At 36.0% G+C, this 23,830-nt stretch overlaps 5 protein-coding genes across 6 annotated transcripts in view; 2 read left to right on the forward strand and 3 right to left on the reverse strand.

Moving 5' to 3' along the window:
• Positions 1 to 1,547, reverse strand: part of LOC105167351 — a 7,497-nt gene extending 5,950 nt beyond the window's left edge. The window contains exon 1 of the mRNA XM_011087032.2: positions 693 to 1,547. Within this exon, the coding sequence (XP_011085334.1) occupies positions 693 to 986 (294 nt within the window). The 5' untranslated portion in view covers positions 987 to 1,547. The remainder of the gene's footprint in view (positions 1 to 692) is intronic.
• The window catches only part of LOC105167352, an 18,045-nt gene extending 10,888 nt beyond the window's left edge, over positions 1 to 7,157 (forward strand). The window contains exon 2 of the mRNA XM_011087033.2: positions 6,948 to 7,157. Coding sequence (XP_011085335.1) covers positions 6,948 to 7,060 — 113 coding nt within the window. The 3' untranslated portion in view covers positions 7,061 to 7,157. The remainder of the gene's footprint in view (positions 1 to 6,947) is intronic.
• Positions 10,943 to 16,345, reverse strand: LOC105167350. 2 transcript variants are annotated; one of them, XM_011087030.2, is made up of 2 exons: positions 15,489 to 16,345; positions 10,943 to 11,289 (listed from the first exon to the last, which is right to left on the reverse strand). In XM_011087030.2, exons 1-2 carry the CDS (start codon positions 15,780 to 15,782, stop codon positions 11,161 to 11,163), a joined length of 423 nt encoding a protein of 140 aa, XP_011085332.1. In that variant the 5' UTR covers positions 15,783 to 16,345; the 3' UTR covers positions 10,943 to 11,160. The 2 variants fall into 2 exon arrangements, with proteins under 2 accessions (XP_011085332.1, XP_011085331.1); XM_011087029.2 differs by lacking the exon at positions 10,943 to 11,289 and adding an exon at positions 14,949 to 15,259.
• LOC105167555 (kelch-like protein 8) lies at positions 20,031 to 21,107 on the reverse strand. Its single transcript, XM_011087328.1, has one exon. The coding sequence runs from the start codon at positions 21,105 to 21,107 to the stop codon at positions 20,031 to 20,033; it is 1,077 nt and encodes a 358-aa protein (XP_011085630.1).
• Positions 21,552 to 22,059, forward strand: LOC110012412. The gene has a single exon (XM_020695980.1). It carries the CDS (start codon positions 21,587 to 21,589, stop codon positions 22,034 to 22,036), a length of 450 nt encoding a protein of 149 aa, XP_020551639.1. The 5' UTR covers positions 21,552 to 21,586; the 3' UTR covers positions 22,037 to 22,059.

The raw sequence follows: 23,830 nt of genomic DNA on the forward strand, positions 1-23,830 counted from the left end.
TTTTGTAGAGTAGAGTAGAATAGAGTAGAGAGAAAAGAAAGAGTTGAGACGAGGGTGAGTGTTGTTTTTCACGTGTGGTGAAGACTTGCATACAAGTGTGTGTGTGTTGTACTCCTCAATTTTTCTCCTCTTTGAGTGTTTTCTCCTGGCTTGGTATCGCCCCCAGACGTAGGATTTATATCCAAACTGGGTTAACAAATTCGTGTGTCTTTTACTGCCTTCATATTCCACCTGTTATCCATCTTAACCCGATCCATTTCCTAACACATTCTAAGAAAAAGGTAATGACATTCACACTAAAAACATAGCTAATTTCTCCACTCACTGCACAAACATGGAAAACCAGAAACCGTTTCTTTTTCTTCTTCTTGGGAGGGGAAAGAGGTATGGATGATAAAAGCCTAAGAGTGCTCTTACATTCCTTTATGGAAATGGAATCGATTATGGCAGAGCCATTTTCATCCTTCCACATTGAGCACAACATTTAAGCATAATAAGTTAGTACCACGTAAAGTCATCCTCGTACCATAAACTAACAGACACTGATGAACATATTTATGGTTTTAGTATTGTTAATAAAGACATAATTGCTCGTAAAATTCTATGTAAAGAACTGTTCATGTTACTCGATTTATACTATTTCAAGAATGTTTTCATGAGGGTGGGTTGGGGGTGGGGGTGGGGGGGTGTACCTTGGGAGAAGGGTCGTCTAGTTTTCTCATGTTTGCGTCACCGCCAGCTGGAATACGGCCGCCACCACCGGCGGCATCCGGGGATCTTGGCCGGAGAAACCTCTCGAAAATGGCCATGACAAGGAACATAGAGATGAGGATAGCGGTGGCCACGAACCCAAACGACACGGCATTCACGGAGTTGTCAAAGCTCCCCCAGTGATCCTCTCTGCCCACACCACTCACCGCCGGCGGGGCCACCCTTGGCGCCGATGCCGACACAGCAAGCACGCTAATACCAGCACCTCTTCCCATTGAACAAAATTCGCCCAGAAATCTCAATTTCAGCTCTCTTCTTTTTCATCACCAATCAAGAACACTGAACAAATCACAGAAACAAGAATGCCACCTCCAAGCTCCGACTTTTCATCATGGGCTTATGGGTTTTGAACCGATTCGATGATGAAAATATGGGCATTCGGGCGTGGGCAGTTTTTTGTAGTAACTAAAAGACAAGAAACAGAAAAAGGCCCAGCTCTGACCTGGTCGATGGGATTCTGGTATTTGCGTTGGTGAACGGAAAGAATTAACATGTAGTACATAAATGTGTTAACATTTCAACGACAGAGAGGAAAATCGAGGATATGGGTGGGGAGCTTCAAGTTTCAAGGCTTTCTCATGCTACTAATCTCTTACTAATTTAACAAAAAGCAGTTGTTTCCAAAAGTTTTCAATCTTCTCTTCACTCTTCACGGAGTCCAAAGATTGATTGAGAGAGAGAGAGAGAGGGTTTTGAGCTCGGGATGTAGTTCTATTAACTGTCTTTAAGAAGACGGGAACTTGGCCAATAAGTTATAGCTCAATTTGTTTATTTGAGATTCCAGATGTTCGGAAGGTTGTCAATTCAAACTCTGCTATATATTTGAATCAAAGGTGTCAATATGTGGGTATGACTCCATATGAATCTATAAATTTAAATTCAAATCTCGATCTAAATTCAATGAATATTATTAGATTTAAACATAGACTCAAACCCATTAAAAAATTATAAATTGACTTTGGGTTGAGTTTCTACCCATCAATACTCATAGGTCTATATACTCAATTTGAACCAAAAATTATATTTATTTTTCGCTATTTAATTGGATTATCATTTGTTAATCGATCTAACTTCAAGCGAACAATCTAAAAAATTTAAAATATCATAACATTATTTAACTTTCTAATATTTTCACACGATTTTTTTGTAAACAGTATAACAAATGATGCATTATTTAAAATATTATAAAAAAAAGAGCTGTTTATAAATTGGTCTTATAATTATGAATTTATTGATTAAATATAGATAAAAATAGAAAATAAAAAAATAAATTTAATTTATTTAGTATAATTTGTAAAAAATAATAATTTGGAAAAAAAAAGTAACAAATTGGGTCTAGATATAATCAAACCCAAAAATTGGATTTGATCGGGTCTAGAGACCCATGAGTCTTTAATGGGGTTCAATGAATTTAGTAGGATTTGGGTCTAAGTTAATTTTTTGGGTTTTTTTTGTTAAGTTTAGGCCTGGGACCCATTAAAGGTTTATTTTCATGTAGCAATTCAAGATTCGACTTAATCATCCGTTGTTTCAAGGTTTATTTTCATGTAGCAATTCAAGGAATATATAATCTTCTCTCTTATCATGGAATTAAATGAATACTTTTGCTCTAACAAAAGACACACAAAAAGGTTGAGTAGCTCATCATCGTTTCTCATTTGTTTGCATTCCTTTTAGGTATATATGTGGAGATATTTGAATGAATTTTCGTTTTCGCCTAATGCGGTCTCAGAGAATTTTGCCAAGAGTTTGGTGAAATGACAAAAATATTGACATGACATGTGAAGATAATGAGAGTTTGGTTTTCAATTTTTTAAAATGGGCTTATTGCAATTTTTGTCCTCTAATTTTGAAGGCTGTTGTATTTTTTAAATATTTGTGATTTTGGTAATTCAGTCCAATTTATAATAATTTTGCTCTTTTAATAAAAAATGATCATAGTCCACTACGTGCTGTAAGTTAGGTCCAACATGCTGTTATCAATAATCGAGACGAGAGAAGCGGAAGTTCCAAGTATCTCATTGGTAACTGCCCTTCCTGGAATCCCAGCATCGCCAACAACTCTTCTCGAATTGCGTGTGCCGATCGAGAGATAATAAGGTGACTCTTATGTGCATTAAGCCGTAGACCGGACCAAGATGCAAGCATATCTAGGCCCTACTTGAAGACCCCTATAGAATTCATATTAGCTTTACAAAATAGTAGCAGATCATCTGCAAAATCAAGCTGAAAAAGTCGAGCAGGAGCATATTTCCAATGATATGAAAAACGCCCATCCTGTTCAATCAACTGTAAGAATAAAAGATTTAACACCTCCATTACAAGAACAAATACGTAAGGCGACATGGGTTCAGCTTGCCTCAACCCTCGTGAACTCGCAAAAAATCCATGGGGTTTTCCATTCAGACCCATCGAGAACGAGGGTGTTATTACACACACTTCTATCCACCGAATAAATTGTGTTGGAAATTCAAACATGTGCAAAACTGCTAGTAGAAAGTCTCATTCCACTGTGTCATAGGCTTTCCGAATATCCACCTTAAGGGCACATCTAGGTGGGAGACGCACCCGAATTCCTTCAGGTAGTTCGTATGACTGGATCAATATTTTCCTCCATAGACTGTATATCTATGCAAATAATATTGGAGCTGCAACTTCTATTGCTACTCCACTCTGTAAGAAATAATTGCGAAACCAATAGATAAATTCATCTATTGCTAAAATACTCCTTGGTTTAAGACTGAAAAGAGTTTCTGCATACTCTCTAGCCTTTTCTGCTCTACTTTCTTGAAAGTATCCATCTCCAATAAAGTGTATATTAATAAGTCTCTCTAACCGATCTGCTAAAGATACTAGCCTTGGTATCTTATGGGATATTATCCCATTCGATATTCTCACTACCCTCAAAGGTTAACTCCATTAGTTATGAAGTTTTCTTTGTCGAGTTCTAGGGTAGTTGCCCTTATTTTTATGGCTGCAAACCACTCATCTATCAGCTTCTCGATGTTTCGAAAGTCGATTACATCGAAGTTGAGTACGGCGCCGTGTAGATGTAAAGGCTAGAGCATGGTCCTTGCCCAAGGTGTATTTTCAGGCGCTCTCCTCAGCTTTCTTCCTAGATTTTCTCTCAGTCTGGTTCCCACAAATATTGATGTCATATCGGTGTGAAAATCTATACTTTTCCTCATTGGATTATCCTGTGGAGGATCATTGGAACTTGTACTTCCCTCCAACAGTGGGAGTGCTGGATTGATTTAGTTGGTTTGAACATTCAGTAAGTCCACAATCCCAAGTTGGAAAACTAATTTAGCCAATTCCTATAAGTATGATAGATCCCCCCTTGTAACTTCCATTATTTCATGGAGCTAATGACTTTTTGGATCATATCGTCTCTTGTCTTCGGCTTTGGAATCTCCATCGGGTTTCACTGATGATGTGTAGAGATACTGTTCCAAGAGCGTCTCTGATTTGCGCTTGTCTGGATCTGGATTTCTACCTTTGGTTTTCTTTTAGTGGAAAAAATAACTAAATGCAATATAAACAAATATTTTTCAAAAAACCTAAGTTCTGATACTGTTATAGGCGAGCATGATGCACCAAAATATTAAAATAGCAAAACAGGATTAAATTGCCCTTTTTAAAGTTTAGAGGGGTAAAATTATCCATATCGGAGGGCAATAACTGCCACATTTTTTAAAGTTATAGGGCAAAATTGCCAGGGTCAAACTTAGAGGCCTTAAAATGCTACCCCCTAAGTTACAGGTCAGTTTTTACAATTAATCCATATTTATTATATATATCATAATTATATACATGTGGTAATTATATCATGTATAAATTTATTTTTAACTTGATTTGAAAAATAAGTAAAACTAAAATAAAATGAGCCCATACTATAGGATTACAAAAATAAAAAAAACTTTGACAAAGCATGATTTTTGCATTTTGAGAAATCTCTTTATTTTTGTTCACAAAGTAATTTTTGTATAAGGGTAAAATGAATTTTTTCACCTTAAAAATTAAAGGTCATGGAGAGTGTTTAAAAATTTTAATACTTTAAGAATAATTGATATGCGGTGAATACTTATGTTTTACCATTTCTTTTTTTTTTTTTTTTATAATGTGAACGTTGAAAGAGGGAGAGAGAGGTGAGAAGAAATTCATTCCTATGAGAGGACACAAAAGTACTAGTTTCACTAATTAAAAGTACATGTCGAACATAAGATCAAGAAAAAGGCCGAAATGAGGAAAAGAGAAAAAGAAAAGAAAAGAATCACATATTGTTATAAGTAACATGAAACATAACGCTATTTTATCATTTTTATTTCGTCCTTTCCCATTTTGGGTTATTATAAGAAAACTAATTATGATCTACTTTTTTCTTATTTCTTTGACTTGTTGCCATGACGCATGTAATCTCCATAAGTTTTTCCCCTCAACTCCCTATAAGTCGGTTGTAGCCCAGTCAATGTTCTTGTTTGATGACAACGCAATGTCCACATAGCTCTTTCTCTCCTTCTTCCTCGAACGGCTCGCAGCTCTGCCATCCACCTCCATGAACCGCCGTGTCGAAAACGTGTACCTCTGACCTCAGCCGCGACCCTTCCCCTGGAATCCTGTATCCTACCAAGAAGTACAATTGGTTCCCAATGGGGGCCATGGTAAGGTATGAGGGCCACATCTTGACGGAGCAGCTGGAAACCTCCGCCCTGGAAGTCGGAGACAGGCAATCGAAATAAGATCCGTGCACCACATTCCATATGTTCTCCTTTTCATCATATGCCTCAATATGCCCCTTCCACCTCTTGAAGCAGTCCCCGGAGCTGAAAAGCTTCCCATTCCCCGCCACGATTTGGTACGGGGGCACGTCGAGATCCCACATCCGGGCCATGAAATCCCACTTGTCACGCTGCACGTCGTAAACTTCAGCAGAACTCCGCGTCATGTGGAACGGGCCTGGAATTTCTCCCCCGTCAACGAACCCGCCAACGACGTGGATTTTCCCTTGCCATATAACACTCACGCACTTGTACCTCATTCTACTCATGTTGGCAAGAGATCTCCATTGGTCCAAAGCCGGGTCGTACACTTCGGTGGACGAAATGCCTTTAGCCCTACCCAATGTGCTTTGCCCCCCTGCAACATAGATTTTGTTGTTAAAAACAGTACAAGCAAAGTTGAACCTGGGGTGGGCCATTGGGGCGCATGTTTCCCAACTGTTTGTCCTGACGTTGTATCTATGCACGCAAGCGACTACACTTGGGTTGATTTCCGGGCCTGAACCGATGTTGGGTTCGGACGATTTACGGCATAGGCGGCCGCCAATTACGTAAATGTAGTGGCCTAAAGAGGCCATGGAAAAGTCCTTCAAGGCAAGATTTTCGCCGTGTCCTGGAATGGAAGTGGCTCGATGCCACGAGTTGGTGGACGGGGTGTAACAATCTATGAAGGTAGAGGTGTCTCCCGTGGTGGCATTCTTGGTACAAAACGGCGCGTAAATTTGATAATCATCGGTTGACGAAACCTTCCAGCCACAAGACATTCGGGAAAGAGAGCTCATTCGAGTGGTGGTGGTGGACCTGGTGGTGGCGGCAGTAGTGGTGGAGACGAGGAGGACGGGATGGTGGTACGATTATAGACTCCTTTCTGGTGTGGAGATCGGGGAAGTTCTTAGAATGGGTATAAGTGGATGTTATAGATGAGACGACGGACAGAACTAAGGTTGTCAGAAAAAGGTGGTTTTGTAGGTACTGAAAGATTAGAGAATATCAAGGGTTTTGTAGCTGAATCCTATGTTTTTCTTGTTCGTGATGTGAGGTTTATTAGTATTTTTTGATGATAACTGGGGAGAGAAAGGACAATATTGCTGGAAAAGTACAAGAAAATTGTCCTAGAGATTGGAATCATTCATTGTTGGTTGCAAATCCTCCTACAATTATCATGTGAGGTCGATAGATCTTTAAATATTAGTTCATAATTTCTGGTGCATATGGGAGATTTTTCCTAGGATACCTTCATGGTCACTGACCAACATTTGCTGCCTGCCTTTCGTCCCATATGAAGATTAATCTCATTTGACTCGGTTCGAAAATTTAAATAAAAGAGGTTTTATAAGAAAATTGATAAACGTATGAGACGGAATATTGTCGTCCATTACTGTTGAATATTGATTGTGGGTGATGAGAAGAGTGCGGCTACGCCGGAACCTCCTAACGACGTCGTAGCAGCGGAGGAAGCCGAGTCGCTTGAGAACCCTGTTGTTTCTTTAGAGTGCTTCATTTTCTTGTGAGGGTTCATCATCTCCAATTCAATGTTTCCAAACGATGTCGTTCTATGTACTTTTCTGAACACCCCTAATGATTTTTTCTTTGTTGTAAATTCTCACTCAGCATATTAGGAAAAAGTGGACTTATGAAGAAATCTTGTACTATGTAATTACCATTTTAACAACTTTTAATTGTTAAAATGGTCTTGTAATTCAAGATTATCCAAATGGCAAAATTTTATTCAAATTAAGTTTGATTTATTCGTACCAATCACAGAACAAGTGTAATATGTTTCTCATATAAATGGTCATTTTTTTGAATTATGCCTTAATCACATGACAAATATTTTATACTTATCATATAATTAGTTTATGTTCGACTAAACTTACTACGGATTAGAATTTTCCCAGTAAGTATCTTTCAATTATAAAAATAGAGCACCACCTTGCCAAAAATTATATTTTTCCAAATCGTCCATGAATAAGCAATTAAGATGTAAAAGTTGAGAGTATTTCGAAGTAATAATTATAAGTAGAAAAAAGTTTATGGAGAAATATTTGGTAAAAAAATTGGTGTATTATTAATTTTAGTTTAATTTTTAAGAGAAATATAAATTGAAGTTGTATTTCTAAACACCTTTATTTAACTTAATTTAATTTATAATTTTAAAAAGTACTTAATTTAAGTTTTTGCAATCACCCAATACAAGATAGTTGTTAGTACGATTCTCTTTATCAATGTAAAGATTATACTGATTGGTAAATTGTAAGTACCCATATAAGTAACATATAATTCATAAAATAATGTTCTAGCTGTAGTGGTGTTTGGAGTCACAATTCTCAAAAAAAAAAAAAAGTATCATTAAACAAAGGAATAATTACACTTCTTTTTTTTAAGATTTAGTATAATTATACTTAAATTTTTTGTGGTTTGAAAAATTACATTGTACTTATGAGATTTGTTTCTATCTAACAAATAAGTCCCTCTGCCAAGTTCACTGAATTTGCTGATAATAAACAAAAAATTGATATTTATCGTCGATTGACTTATAGCAGGTTAACAAATTTTTTTCAACTAAACTACCCTCATAACGATGAATATATACCTGCTCACATGCATTAACATGCGAAAACGTATAAGAGTAATTTGGTTATAAAAAAAATTATCTGACTTACAATAAATTATAATAAGTCAATCATAGGTCAATATAGATTTTTTTTTTGATTAATATTATCAAATTTAGTGAATTTTAACTAGTGGAGTGACTTACTTGTTAGATGAAAGTAAACCTCACGAGTGCTAGATGTAATTTCCCAAACCATAGAGGATCTACGCATAATTATACCAAATCTCATGAGAGGGGAGTGTGATTATCCCTTAAAAAAATTATTACAAGGGATAATTACACTCCTCTTCTCTGAAATTTGGTATAATTACACATAGACCCCTATGGTTTGAGAAATTACATCTAGTACCCCTAAGGTTTGCTTCCGTCTAACAAATAAGTCTTTCTATTAGTCAAAATTCACTGAATTGCTAATATTAACAAAAAACAGAATGAGAAATTATATTTATCCTCGATTGACTGATTACTGATTTATTGCACGTCATATATTTTTTTTCGAACTAAACTACTCTTACAACGGTGAAGATATACATCTTCACATGTATTAATGCGTAAAGACGTATGAGGGTAATTTGGTTATTAAAAGATTTATTTGACATGTAATAAGTCAGTAATAAGTCAATCGGGGGTTAATATAGATTTTTTCTGATTTTTTTTTGGTAAAAAATCAATAAATTTTGTGAATTTTGACTAATAACGGGACTTATTTGTTAAGCAAAAATAAATCTCAAGAATGTTAGATGTAATTCTTCAAACCATAAAAAATTTATGTATAATTACATCATTTTAGGCATTTTAGGCCAATGCTTTGGGCCCCCTTTTTTCACACAAAAAGAAAAGTAAAAAGTGGAAATTTGACCGAAAGAAAATAAATCAATGTTTCTTCTTTAATAAGTGTATGCTTTAATGAAAGGATTTAAGTTCCTTGAGATTGGATATGTTTATTGAGATGTGTGTTTTGTGGGACAAAAGCATTGGAATTTACTTCTTCATGTCCCTCTTTGGTTTGCAATACCCAAATAATTAAAGGTTAAAAATTCAATTCAATAATAATTTGAGGTGAATTACTAATTTATTGAAAAAAATGCAAATAACCCCTTGTGACATTGTAAATAAGCAAATTGTCTCCTTATGAAAAAATAAATAGCGATTTTATCTCCCTATATTTTTTAAAATACAACAATTTACCTTTCTATATTTTTTAAATGAAGCAATTTACCTCCCGGTATAAGGAGGTAAATTGCTTCATTTTAAAAAGTATAGGGAAGTAAATTGCTACATTTTTTCATAGAGGGATAATATGCTCATTTTTAATATCACAAGGGGATAAACTGCTATTCACCCTTAATTTATTGAGCATTAAATACACACCTAGAGGAAGATTAGAGCCTTAAATGGGAAAAAAATAAGGTGTTAGAAATAATAATTTGAATAATATTCTTCAACTTGGATACCACTCATCTGAATTTTATAAGGTGTTAGTAATATTGATTTTGTAGTTAATACATTTTTGAAGTATTTAAAAGAATATAATATCGAAGTTTATAAAGTATTAATAATGATAATTTCATATTTAATATAATTAAAAATAAAATAGTTTATTAAAGTTTTAAAAATAAATTAAAAGGTTTTTATTTTTTCAGAAGAACATTTAAGTTATTTTACTTTTAGATTTTATATTTCTTTTCAAATAATTTACCGAACCCTTCACAATATTTTTTAAAATGTTAATGATGACAATTGTATAATTAATATGATTAAATTTAGGGTTAAGTATATTTAGACCCTCTCCAAAAATGTAAAATTATAATTTCTCCAAAACAAGTTTTGAAATTATACTTACGCCTCTTTCAAAAAATTATTGTTTACACCTGACTCCCTTTAGTTAAAATTTAGACAAATAATACTGAAATTAGCAAAAAAAGTTGCATCAATTTTTACTTTTACCCTTCATTTAACGTTGTCATGTAATATTTTTGTACTTATAAAGGAAAAAAATATAATGATGTTAGTATCACTCCATATGTATATTATATTTATCCCTTTATAAGTACAAAAATATACATAAAAATGTTGAGTGGTAAAATTAAAAATTTATGTAATTTTTCTTACTTAATTATGTTAAAATTTTCTATTCAAACCCTAACAGAAGGGGATCAGACGTAAATCGAGAATTTTTGGAGGGGTCTAAGTATAATTCCGAAACTTCTTTTGCTGAAATGTAATTTAGCATTTTTAGAGAGAAATTAAGTGTAATTAACCCTTAAATTTAAAATAAAATATTAAAATCTTAAAAATAAGAGGGTGTCTGAGCACTATAAAATTCTCTAGTAAACTTTTATTAAGAAGCTTATAAGGTTTGAAAATGAGATATTTATAATCTTATTAGCCCTTTAAAAAAACTTAAGCTAAACCTACATTTTCAATCAAATGTTTTAAACTCTTTAATCTTTACATTTAATAAACAAGAACACCTTTGTAACTTTGTTAGCATTTCACTTTTATTTTCCGAATAATTGATCTGCCCTCCCCCGATAACAAAAATATCTATTTACATGATTTTAAATTGTAATAATTTAATGGTTTTTTATGTCGCTTTTACAATATAAAAAGTTTATTATACTACACGCTCTAATATCTTATAAACACTGCCATCTTATTTTTCAAATATTTTAAAAGCTTATTTTTGAAATACAATTTAACATCGTTAAGCTTTTAAATCATTTTATAAGATAAAGAATTTTACAAACTTCTTTTCTTAAAGTTACCAAATGGTCTACAATATTTTATAAAAGTTCAAACATTTTATAAACTTGAGACATTTATATGTACAATAAGCAAAAATGTCCACAAACTCACCATAGTCTTAGATCTAACCAAAATTCCCTCAAAATCACAAAATCCCCCAAGTCTTTTTGTTCTTTTCTTCCTTCCCATTTTCTTCTTCTCCATAATCAATGAGTTGGGCAAGCTGAGGCTGGACCAGCTTGAAACATGTTAAAATGATGAAGCATTAGGTGGAGAGCCGGAGTCCGGCGGGCAAGGCGCTGGCGCCGGATGTGCAAGGAAAGTAGGAACGCTTTCTCCTGGCATTAGCACCGAGACTCCTCTGGGATAAACGGTCATCTGCAGAGCCCAAAAAAGTATAAGTTATAGGATGTTATAAAATGTTTTAAAAAAACTTATAAACTCATTCAAACAGCTGAAATTTTGTAACCAGAACCAATAGTATGAAAATCTCAGCCAAAGTATCAAGATAGACGAATGAATGATAAACTCGCACTCACACTAGAATTCATGATACCATCGAGTTTAAGAGTTTCTTAAGAACTCGAGGCAATCCTTTCACATTCTTTATGCATTTTGAACTTAAAATGAACTAAAAGTTTTATGCGCAAACACAAACCCGAAAGGACCTAGCGGTCTGGATCTTCTATGCTACCTGGTGTTGCATCTCGTATTATGCTTCACATATACATGCCTCTATAGAAAAAATTTCCTTTTAAGTATACATATGAAGTGAATCTTATAAGCGTACAAATAAATTGTGATATAAAATGCAATATCAATTTGCAATTCACGATCGCCTTTTACAAGCTAGAAGGGTCATCACGGCTAAAACGTAACCAATGCACGTAGATAGCCGAGATACATAACAAGAATGCCCATTTTTGCAGAATTGAAGAAATTTGCAAGACTGTGCAATCTAATAAACCTCCAAACATACTTAAGGTGCTTATAGGCTACATGACTAACTTTTTTTAGCAAGGGTCCCTAAGAACTTGATACTTGATCTATCATTAACAAATCATGCAACATGAAAGATACACTCAAGGGGTATTTTCAATACAAATTAAGTGGTTCTTTTTATTGAAAATAAGTTGAAAAGAGTATTTTTTTTAATTTACAACTTATTCTAAGTTTTGAAACTGTATAAATTAAGCTCGGCTAAATCAACAGCTATAAACTTCTTCCCATAAACTTTTATGGCATGGTAAAAATGTACGTATCAAACTTTTTCTCCAAATACTCTAACTTCAATATTTTTATATATTTCACTTTTGTTTTGAAACACTCGCAATTTATTAGCACAACAAAAATAGAAATTATTGCAAAAACTCTATAAAAATGTCTGGAAGTCTTTCTTCACTTTTCACTTGCCGCTATTCCAAAGGATGGTTGCCGGTGCTAAATTTAGTTTCCATACTTTAAGTTATGAGGATAGAGCGGGAAGACCGAACGAGATCAGAGTACATGAAAAATTCTAACCTGAATCAAGGTTGATTGAACCAAACCAATTATAAAACAAGTGTGATATATTTGTTATGTGATTGTCACTTTTCCTTAATTGTACACCAATCATGCGATAAGTATAATTACACTTGTCATATGATTGATTCAGATTCAAACGTAAAATCAAGTTGGAACTAAAATTTCCCAAAGGGTTAAAAAAGTTCATCTCATACTATTTGATCTTTCCAAGATGAAAAATTTCCGGCGTTGATTTTGGTTTTTGATTACCCAAAGTCTCGAAACCGATGGGGAAATAAGATTAAAGAAGTAGGAATATGATTGTTTAAGCTAAGAAGTTTTGGACAATATCACATGCTTGTGACAAATAAGGGTCCCATTACCACAAAACAGAACCATGAAAAGCATATATTATCTGTACTGATGTCTCATGCTGGTTTCACAAAGCATTTTAAAAATAGTACTATAGCCAAGACCAGTAAAGCTAATGGGATTCGTGCTGATAGAGATCAAACAAGAAATAAATACGATTAATTAGAGTTAACTCTTTGTGAGATTTGTTGTAATTATATTTAGATTTTTAATATTTTGATAAATTATATCTAGCACCTTTAAAGTTGGCTTTTGTTTAGCAAATAAGTATCTCCATTAGTCAAAATTCACCGAATTTGCTGATATTAACAAAAAAATTAAAAAGAATCTATATTTAGTCCCAATTAATTTGTTATTGACTTATTGCAGGTCAAATATATCTTTTTATGACCAAATTATCTTCATACGTTTTCATGCGCTAATGCATGTCGTGAGGTATATTTTCACTGTTCAAGGGTAATTTAGTACGAAAAAAGTTATTCAATTTTTTCGTTAATATCAGCAAATTTAGTAAGTTTTGAATAATACAGAGGACTTATTTGTTAGACGAAAGCAGACCTTATAGATGCTAAATTTAATTTCCAAACTACAAGGAGTTTACATGTAATTACACCAAAACTTTAGACGAATAGAGTGTAATTATCCCAAATAAATAAATAAAAACAAAAGCTTTCCTGCAAGATTGACTGGTAATGCTGCACATGTTATTGCATAAATAAATCTTGCATGGATAAATCAAATATGCTCGTACTCCTGGGGATGATGCTCTTCGTTTGAACTCATTAAGGTAAAAGAGACATTCCTAAGAAAATACAGACACATTGTGCTCCCATAATATTGCTCGGCTGGCTGCCGATGCTATGTGATCGGTATTTTTTTGTACTAATATCTGATTATGTTAAGGTTGAATCAAACTGCAGTATGAATTCTGCTTTATGATATATAAAAAACAATTTACCTCCTTATGATACGTGAAATAAGTAAATACCTTCATGTAAAAAAAAAAAAAATCAACAAATTATTCCCCTGCTTTTAAAAAAATGAAACAAATTACTCCCTATCAATAGTTTAAATAGACGGGTAACTAATTTGTTCCATTTTTCAAAATTTAGTAAATATATATAATTATTTATCTTATTTTTTATAAGATTTTTTTTTTTACTCATTTATCATATCATAGGGCTAACTTATGACATAAACGGCATATCTTGGAATTCTACACATACAATCTCAACTTTGCCTGGAAGAATATATATATATATATATATATATACACTAGAGCATGCATGATAATTAAGCTCAATTTGTATGTCGACTCTACATGAAATGCTGTAACGAAGTCCAAAATTTTCAACACAATCACGTTCTTGCACAGGAAGAAACCATCATTTGCAATCATTAGCGTTTACGAAAAAAGGAAAAGCGGAGAGATGATCTGAATTTCTTCAAGGTGGGGTGTAATGTGGTGCGCGTGATGATTAACTTAAAAAGTTTCGATGACAAAATGAAAAAACAACCACCGTGAAAAACCTCAATTTTTTTGAAACATCAACGTATAAAGTTTGATGTAACATAATTCGCACATCGTGGGACAAACCAACATGAGGAGTCCAATGGAAGGGCCAAACAGACGGCTTTGTAGTAATGCAATAAAAAGGGCCCCGAGAGTAACCTCCTTGTCTAATATCAGTTCAAGCGTTGGACGACAAAATTGCGTTGCGTAAAGGTGAAAGGTCTGTCCAACTTTGGTTTTGATTCATTAAAGTATATAATGAGTCAAGAAGTAGGCAATAGAATTCGAAGTTCCAACCTCTCATAGTATTTGCTCGGTTTGATAAATAAGTCTCTTTGTTAGTTAAAATTCACTCAATTTATTGATGTTAATAAAAAAAGTGAATGAAAATTTATATTTGCCCCGATTAACTTATTACTGACTTCATTGCAGATCCAACAATTATTTTCAACTAAACTACCCTCATAATGGTGAAGATATACCTTCTCACACGCATTAACGTGTGAAGACGTATAAAGGTAATTTGGTTATAAAAAAAATTATTTGACCTGCAATAAATTAAAAAAAAGTCAATCGGGGGTGAATATAAATTTTTATCCGATTTTTTTGGTTAGTGACAGTAAAATCAGTGAATTTTGACTAATGAAAAAACTTGTTTGTTAGACAAAAAAAAATCAAGAGCGTCAAATCTAATATTTCAAATCACAAAAAATTTACATATAATTAAGTCAAACCTTAAGGGAATAGAGCGTAATTATCCCTTCATTCTAAGAAAAAGGTAATGACATTCACACTAAAAACATAGCTAATTTCTCCACTCACTGCACAAACATGGAAAACCAGAAACCGTTTCTTTTTCTTCTTCTTGGGAGGGGAAAGAGGTATGGATGATAAAAGCCTAAGAGTGCTCTTACATTCCTTTATGGAAATGGAATCGATTATGGCAGAGCCATTTTCATCCTTCCACATTGAGCACAACATTTAAGCATAATAAGTTAGTACCACGTAAAGTCATCCTCGTACCATAAACTAACAGACACTGATGAACATATTTATGGTTTTAGTATTGTTAATAAAGACATAATTGCTCGTAAAATTCTATGTAAAGAACTGTTCATGTTACTCGATTTATACTATTTCAAGAATGTTTTCATGAGGGTGGGTTGGGGGTGGGGGTGGGGGGGTGTACCTTGGGAGAAGGGTCGTCTAGTTTTCTCATGTTTGCGTCACCGCCAGCTGGAATACGGCCGCCACCACCGGCGGCATCCGGGGATCTTGGCCGGAGAAACCTCTCGAAAATGGCCATGACAAGGAACATAGAGATGAGGATAGCGGTGGCCACGAACCCAAACGACACGGCATTCACGGAGTTGTCAAAGCTCCCCCAGTGATCCTCTCTGCCCACACCACTCACCGCCGGCGGGGCCACCCTTGGCGCCGATGCCGACACAGCAAGCACGCTAATACCAGCACCTCTTCCCATTGAACAAAATTCGCCCAGAAATCTCAATTTCAGCTCTCTTCTTTTTCATCACCAATCAAGAACACTGAACAAATCACAGAAACAAGAATGCCACCTCCAAGCTCCGACTTTTCATCATGGGCTTATGGGTTTTGAACCGATTCGATGATGAAAATATGGGCATTCGGGCGTGGGCAGTTTTTTGTAGTAACTAAAAGACAAGAAACAGAAAAAGGCCCAGCTCTGACCTGGTCGATGGGATTCTGGTATTTGCGTTGGTGAACGGAAAGAATTAACATGTAGTACATAAATGTGTTAACATTTCAACGACAGAGAGGAAAATCGAGGATATGGGTGGGGAGCTTCAAGTTTCAAGGCTTTCTCATGCTACTAATCTCTTACTAATTTAACAAAAAGCAGTTGTTTCCAAAAGTTTTCAATCTTCTCTTCACTCTTCACGGAGTCCAAAGATTGATTGAGAGAGAGAGAGAGAGGGTTTTGAGCTCGGGATGTAGTTCTATTAACTGTCTTTAAGAAGACGGGAACTTGGCCAATAAGTTATAGCTCAATTTGTTTATTTGAGATTCCAGATGTTCGGAAGGTTGTCAATTCAAACTCTGCTATATATTTGAATCAAAGGTGTCAATATGTGGGTATGACTCCATATGAATCTATAAATTTAAATTCAAATCTCGATCTAAATTCAATGAATATTATTAGATTTAAACATAGACTCAAACCCATTAAAAAATTATAAATTGACTTTGGGTTGAGTTTCTACCCATCAATACTCATAGGTCTATATACTCAATTTGAACCAAAAATTATATTTATTTTTCGCTATTTAATTGGATTATCATTTGTTAATCGATCTAACTTCAAGCGAACAATCTAAAAAATTTAAAATATCATAACATTATTTAACTTTCTAATATTTTCACACGATTTTTTTGTAAACAGTATAACAAATGATGCATTATTTAAAATATTATAAAAAAAAGAGCTGTTTATAAATTGGTCTTATAATTATGAATTTATTGATTAAATATAGATAAAAATAGAAAATAAAAAAATAAATTTAATTTATTTAGTATAATTTGTAAAAAATAATAATTTGGAAAAAAAAAGTAACAAATTGGGTCTAGATATAATCAAACCCAAAAATTGGATTTGATCGGGTCTAGAGACCCATGAGTCTTTAATGGGGTTCAATGAATTTAGTAGGATTTGGGTCTAAGTTAATTTTTTGGGTTTTTTTTGTTAAGTTTAGGCCTGGGACCCATTAAAGGTTTATTTTCATGTAGCAATTCAAGATTCGACTTAATCATCCGTTGTTTCAAGGTTTATTTTCATGTAGCAATTCAAGGAATATATAATCTTCTCTCTTATCATGGAATTAAATGAATACTTTTGCTCTAACAAAAGACACACAAAAAGGTTGAGTAGCTCATCATCGTTTCTCATTTGTTTGCATTCCTTTTAGGTATATATGTGGAGATATTTGAATGAATTTTCGTTTTCGCCTAATGCGGTCTCAGAGAATTTTGCCAAGAGTTTGGTGAAATGACAAAAATATTGACATGACATGTGAAGATAATGAGAGTTTGGTTTTCAATTTTTTAAAATGGGCTTATTGCAATTTTTGTCCTCTAATTTTGAAGGCTGTTGTATTTTTTAAATATTTGTGATTTTGGTAATTCAGTCCAATTTATAATAATTTTGCTCTTTTAATAAAAAATGATCATAGTCCACTACGTGCTGTAAGTTAGGTCCAACATGCTGTTATCAATAATCGAGACGAGAGAAGCGGAAGTTCCAAGTATCTCATTGGTAACTGCCCTTCCTGGAATCCCAGCATCGCCAACAACTCTTCTCGAATTGCGTGTGCCGATCGAGAGATAATAAGGTGACTCTTATGTGCATTAAGCCGTAGACCGGACCAAGATGCAAGCATATCTAGGCCCTACTTGAAGACCCCTATAGAATTCATATTAGCTTTACAAAATAGTAGCAGATCATCTGCAAAATCAAGCTGAAAAAGTCGAGCAGGAGCATATTTCCAATGATATGAAAAACGCCCATCCTGTTCAATCAACTGTAAGAATAAAAGATTTAACACCTCCATTACAAGAACAAATACGTAAGGCGACATGGGTTCAGCTTGCCTCAACCCTCGTGAACTCGCAAAAAATCCATGGGGTTTTCCATTCAGACCCATCGAGAACGAGGGTGTTATTACACACACTTCTATCCACCGAATAAATTGTGTTGGAAATTCAAACATGTGCAAAACTGCTAGTAGAAAGTCTCATTCCACTGTGTCATAGGCTTTCCGAATATCCACCTTAAGGGCACATCTAGGTGGGAGACGCACCCGAATTCCTTCGGGTACTTCGTATGACTGGATCAATATTTTCCTCCATGGACTGTAGATCTATGCAAATAATATTGGAGCTGCAACTTCTATTGCTACTCCACTCTGTAAGAAATAATTGCGAAACCAATAGATAAATTCATCTATTGCTAAAATACTCCTTGGTTCAAGACTGAAAAGAGTTTCTGCATACTCTCTAGCCTTTTCTGCTCTACTTTCTTGAAAGTATCCATCTCCAATAAAGTGTATATTAATAAGTCTCCCTAACCGATCTGCTAAAGATACTAGCCTTGGTATCTTATGGGGTATTATCCCATTCGATATTCTCACTACCCTCAAAGGTTAACTCCATTAGTTATGAAGTTTTCTTTGTCGAGTTCTAGGGTAGTTGCCCTTATTTTTATGGCTGCAAACCACTCATCTATCAGCTTCTCGATGTTTCGAAAGTCGATTACATCGAAGTTGAGTACGGCGCCGTGTAGATGTAAAGGCTAGAGCATGGTCCTTGCCCAAGGTGTATTTTCAGGCGCTCTCCTCAGCTTTCTTCCTAGATTTTCTCTCAGTCTGGTTCCCACAAATATTGATGTCATGTCGGTGTGAAAATCTGTACTTTTTCTCATTGGATTATCCTGTGGAGGATCATTGGAACTTGTACTTCTCTCCAATAGTGGGAGTGCTGAATTGATTTAGTTGGTTTGAACATTCAGTAAGTCCACAATCCCAAGTTGGAAAACTAATTTAGCCAATTCCTATAAGTATGATAGATCCCCCCTTGTAACTTCCACTATTTCATGGAGCTAATGACTTTTTGGATCATATCGTCTCTTGTCTTCGGCTTTGGAATCTCCATCGGGTTTCACTAATGATGTGTAGAGATACTGTTCCAAGAGCGTCTCTGATTTGCGCTTGTCTGGATCTGGATCTCTACCTTTGGTTTTCTTTTAGTGGAAAAAATAACTAAATGCAATATAAACAAATATTTCTTCAAAAAACCAAAGTTCTGATACTATTATAGGCGAGTATGATGCACCAAAATATTAAAATAGCGAAACAGGATTAAATTGCTCTTTTTAAAGTTTAGAGGGGTAAAATTATCCATATCGGAGGGCAATAACTGCCACATTTTTTAAAGTTATAGGGCAAAATTGCCAGGGTCAAACTTAGAGGCCTTAAAATGCTACCCCCTAAGTTACAGGTCAGTTTTTACAATTAATCCATATTTATTATATATATCATAATTATATACATGTGGTAATTATATCATGTATAAATTTATTTTTAACTTGATTTGAAAAATAAGTAAAACTAAAATAAAATGAGCCCATACTATAGGATTACAAAAATAAAAAAAACTTTGACAAAGCATGATTTTTGCATTTTGAGAAATCTCTTTATTTTTGTTCACAAAGTAATTTTTGTATATGGGTAAAATGAATTTTTTCACCTTAAAAATTAAAGGTCATGGAGAGTGTTTAAAAATTTTAATACTTTAAGAATAATTGATATGCGATGAATACTTATGTCTTACCATTTCTTTTTTTTTTTTTATAATGTGAACGTTGAAAGAGGGAGAGAGAGGTGAGAAGAAATTCATTCCTATGAGAGGACACAAAAGTACTAGTTTCACTAATTAAAAGTACATGTCGAACATAAGATCAAGAAAAAGGCCGAAATGAGGAAAAGAGAAAAAGAAAAGAAAAGAATCACATATTGTTATAAGTAACATGAAACATAACGCTATTTTATCATTTTTATTTCGTCCTTTCCCATTTTGGGTTATTATAAGAAAACTAATTATGATCTACTTTTTTCTTATTTCTTTGACTTGTTGCCATGACGCATGTAATCTCCATAAGTTTTTCCCCTCAACTCCCTATAAGTCGGTTGTAGCCCAGTCAATGTTCTTGTTTGATGACAACGCAATGTCCACATAGCTCTTTCTCTCCTTCTTCCTCGAACGGCTCGCAGCTCTGCCATCCACCTCCATGAACCGCCGTGTCGAAAACGTGTACCTCTGACCTCAGCCGCGACCCTTCCCCTGGAATCCTGTATCCTACCAAGAAGTACAATTGGTTCCCAATGGGGGCCATGGTAAGGTATGAGGGCCACATCTTGACGGAGCAGCTGGAAACCTCCGCCCTGGAAGTCGGAGACAGGCAATCGAAATAAGATCCGTGCACCACATTCCATATGTTCTCCTTTTCATCATATGCCTCAATATGCCCCTTCCACCTCTTGAAGCAGTCCCCGGAGCTGAAAAGCTTCCCATTCCCCGCCACGATTTGGTACGGGGGCACGTCGAGATCCCACATCCGGGCCATGAAATCCCACTTGTCACGCTGCACGTCGTAAACTTCAGCAGAACTCCGCGTCATGTGGAACGGGCCTGGAATTTCTCCCCCGTCAACGAACCCGCCAACGACGTGGATTTTCCCTTGCCATATAACACTCACGCACTTGTACCTCATTCTACTCATGTTGGCAAGAGATCTCCATTGGTCCAAAGCCGGGTCGTACACTTCGGTGGACGAAATGCCTTTAGCCCTACCCAATGTGCTTTGCCCCCCTGCAACATAGATTTTGTTGTTAAAAACAGTACAAGCAAAGTTGAACCTGGGGTGGGCCATTGGGGCGCATGTTTCCCAACTGTTTGTCCTGACGTTGTATCTATGCACGCAAGCGACTACACTTGGGTTGATTTCCGGGCCTGAACCGATGTTGGGTTCGGACGATTTACGGCATAGGCGGCCGCCAATTACGTAAATGTAGTGGCCTAAAGAGGCCATGGAAAAGTCCTTCAAGGCAAGATTTTCGCCGTGTCCTGGAATGGAAGTGGCTCGATGCCACGAGTTGGTGGACGGGGTGTAACAATCTATGAAGGTAGAGGTGTCTCCCGTGGTGGCATTCTTGGTACAAAACGGCGCGTAAATTTGATAATCATCGGTTGACGAAACCTTCCAGCCACAAGACATTCGGGAAAGAGAGCTCATTCGAGTGGTGGTGGTGGACCTGGTGGTGGCGACAGTAGTAGTGGAGACGAGGAGGACGGGATGGTGGTACGATTATAGACTCCTTTCTGGTGTGGAGATCGGGGAAGTTCTTAGAGTGGGTATAAGTGGATGTTATAGATGAGACGACGGACAGAACTAAGGTTGTCAGAAAAAGGTGGTTTTGTAGGTACTGAAAGATTAGAGAATATCAAGGGTTTTGTAGCTGAATCCTATGTTTTTCTTGTTCGTGATGTGAGGTTTATTAGTATTTTTTGATGATAACTGGGGAGAGAAAGGACAATATTGCTGGAAAAGTACAAGAAAATTGTCCTAGAGATTGGAATCATTCATTGTTGGTTGCAAATCCTCCTACAATTATCATGTGAGGTCGATAGATCTTTAAATATTAGTTCATAATTTCTGATGTGGAGATTGTTTGCGAGGTTTCTGAAGTTTCCGAAATGGGTAGTTATAGTGAGAGCTTCTCGAATGCGACGGCGCAGGAGAAGCGAGACGACGACGAGGACGGCGTGGTCAACCAGAGGCCTCCGCCGAGGAAGCGGCGAGTGCCCGGCGGAGGGAGGGGGAGGGCGGAGAGGGTCGTCGCTAGAAGGGCTGCGGCACCTTCCCCGGAGAAGAGGGGTCAGGTCGCCCCGTTAAGGCCAGCTCGCGGAAGGCCAATGGCGGGGCAGCCGCGGAATGTGGCGGAGGAAAACGGGCGGCGTCGGGACCCCGGTGAGGGTTCCGGCAGGAAGTCGCCGGTGAGACGGGTCGAGGAGGGTGGGCGCCGGAATGTGGGTGATGAGAAGAGTGCGGCTACGCCGGAACCTCCTAACGACGTCGTAGCAGCGGAGGAAGCCGAGTCGCTTGAGAACCCTGTTGTTTCTTTAGAGTGCTTCATTTTCTTGTGAGGGTTCATCATCTCCAATTCAATGTTTCCTTCTCTCTTATCATGGAATTAAATGAATACTTTTGCTCTAACAAAAGACACACAAAAAGGTTGAGTAGCTCATCATCGTTTCTCATTTGTTTGCATTCCTTTTAGGTATATATGTGGAGATATTTGAATGAATTTTCGTTTTCGCCTAATGCGGTCTCAGAGAATTTTGCCAAGAGTTTGGTGAAATGACAAAAATATTGACATGACATGTGAAGATAATGAGAGTTTGGTTTTCAATTTTTTAAAATGGGCTTATTGCAATTTTTGTCCTCTAATTTTGAAGGCTGTTGTATTTTTTAAATATTTGTGATTTTGGTAATTCAGTCCAATTTATAATAATTTTGCTCTTTTAATAAAAAATGATCATAGTCCACTACGTGCTGTAAGTTAGGTCCAACATGCTGTTATCAATAATCGAGACGAGAGAAGCGGAAGTTCCAAGTATCTCATTGGTAACTGCCCTTCCTGGAATCCCAGCATCGCCAACAACTCTTCTCGAATTGCGTGTGCCGATCGAGAGATAATAAGGTGACTCTTATGTGCATTAAGCCGTAGACCGGACCAAGATGCAAGCATATCTAGGCCCTACTTGAAGACCCCTATAGAATTCATATTAGCTTTACAAAATAGTAGCAGATCATCTGCAAAATCAAGCTGAAAAAGTCGAGCAGGAGCATATTTCCAATGATATGAAAAACGCCCATCCTGTTCAATCAACTGTAAGAATAAAAGATTTAACACCTCCATTACAAGAACAAATACGTAAGGCGACATGGGTTCAGCTTGCCTCAACCCTCGTGAACTCGCAAAAAATCCATGGGGTTTTCCATTCAGACCCATCGAGAACGAGGGTGTTATTACACACACTTCTATCCACCGAATAAATTGTGTTGGAAATCCAAACATGTGCAAAACTGCTAGTAGAAAGTCTCATTCCACTGTGTCATAGGCTTTCCGAATATCCACCTTAAGGGCACATCTAGGTGGGAGACGCACCCGAATTCCTTCGGGTACTTCGTATGACTGGATCAATATTTTCCTCCATGGACTGTAGATCTATGCAAATAATATTGGAGCTGCAACTTCTATTGCTACTCCACTCTGTAAGAAATAATTGCGAAACCAATAGATAAATTCATCTATTGCTAAAATACTCCTTGGTTCAAGACTGAAAAGAGTTTCTGCATACTCTCTAGCCTTTTCTGCTCTACTTTCTTGAAAGTATCCATCTCCAATAAAGTGTATATTAATAAGTCTCCCTAACCGATCTGCTAAAGATACTAGCCTTGGTATCTTATGGGGTATTATCCCATTCGATATTCTCACTACCCTCAAAGGTTAACTCCATTAGTTATGAAGTTTTCTTTGTCGAGTTCTAGGGTAGTTGCCCCTATTTTTATGGCTGCAAACCATTCATCTATCAGCTTCTCGATGTTTCGAAAGTCGATTACATCGAAGTTGAGCACGGCGCCGTGTAGATGTAAAGGCTAGAGCATGGTCCTTGCCCAAGGTGTATTTTCAGGCGCTCTCCTCAGCTTTCTTCCTAGATTTTCTCTCAGTCTGGTTCCCACAAATATTGATGTCATGTCGGTGTGAAAATCTGTACTTTTTCTCATTGGATTATCCTGTGGAGGATCATTGGAACTTGTACTTCTCTCCAATAGTGGGAGTGCTGAATTGATTTAGTTGGTTTGAACATTCAGTAAGTCCACAATCCCAAGTTGGAAAACTAATTTAGCCAATTCCTATAAGTATGATAGATCCC

The sequence above is a fragment of the Sesamum indicum genome, linkage group LG8 (genome assembly GCF_000512975.1).
Source record: "Sesamum indicum cultivar Zhongzhi No. 13 linkage group LG8, S_indicum_v1.0, whole genome shotgun sequence".
In the NCBI taxonomy this organism is placed as follows: Eukaryota; Viridiplantae; Streptophyta; class Magnoliopsida; order Lamiales; family Pedaliaceae; genus Sesamum; species Sesamum indicum.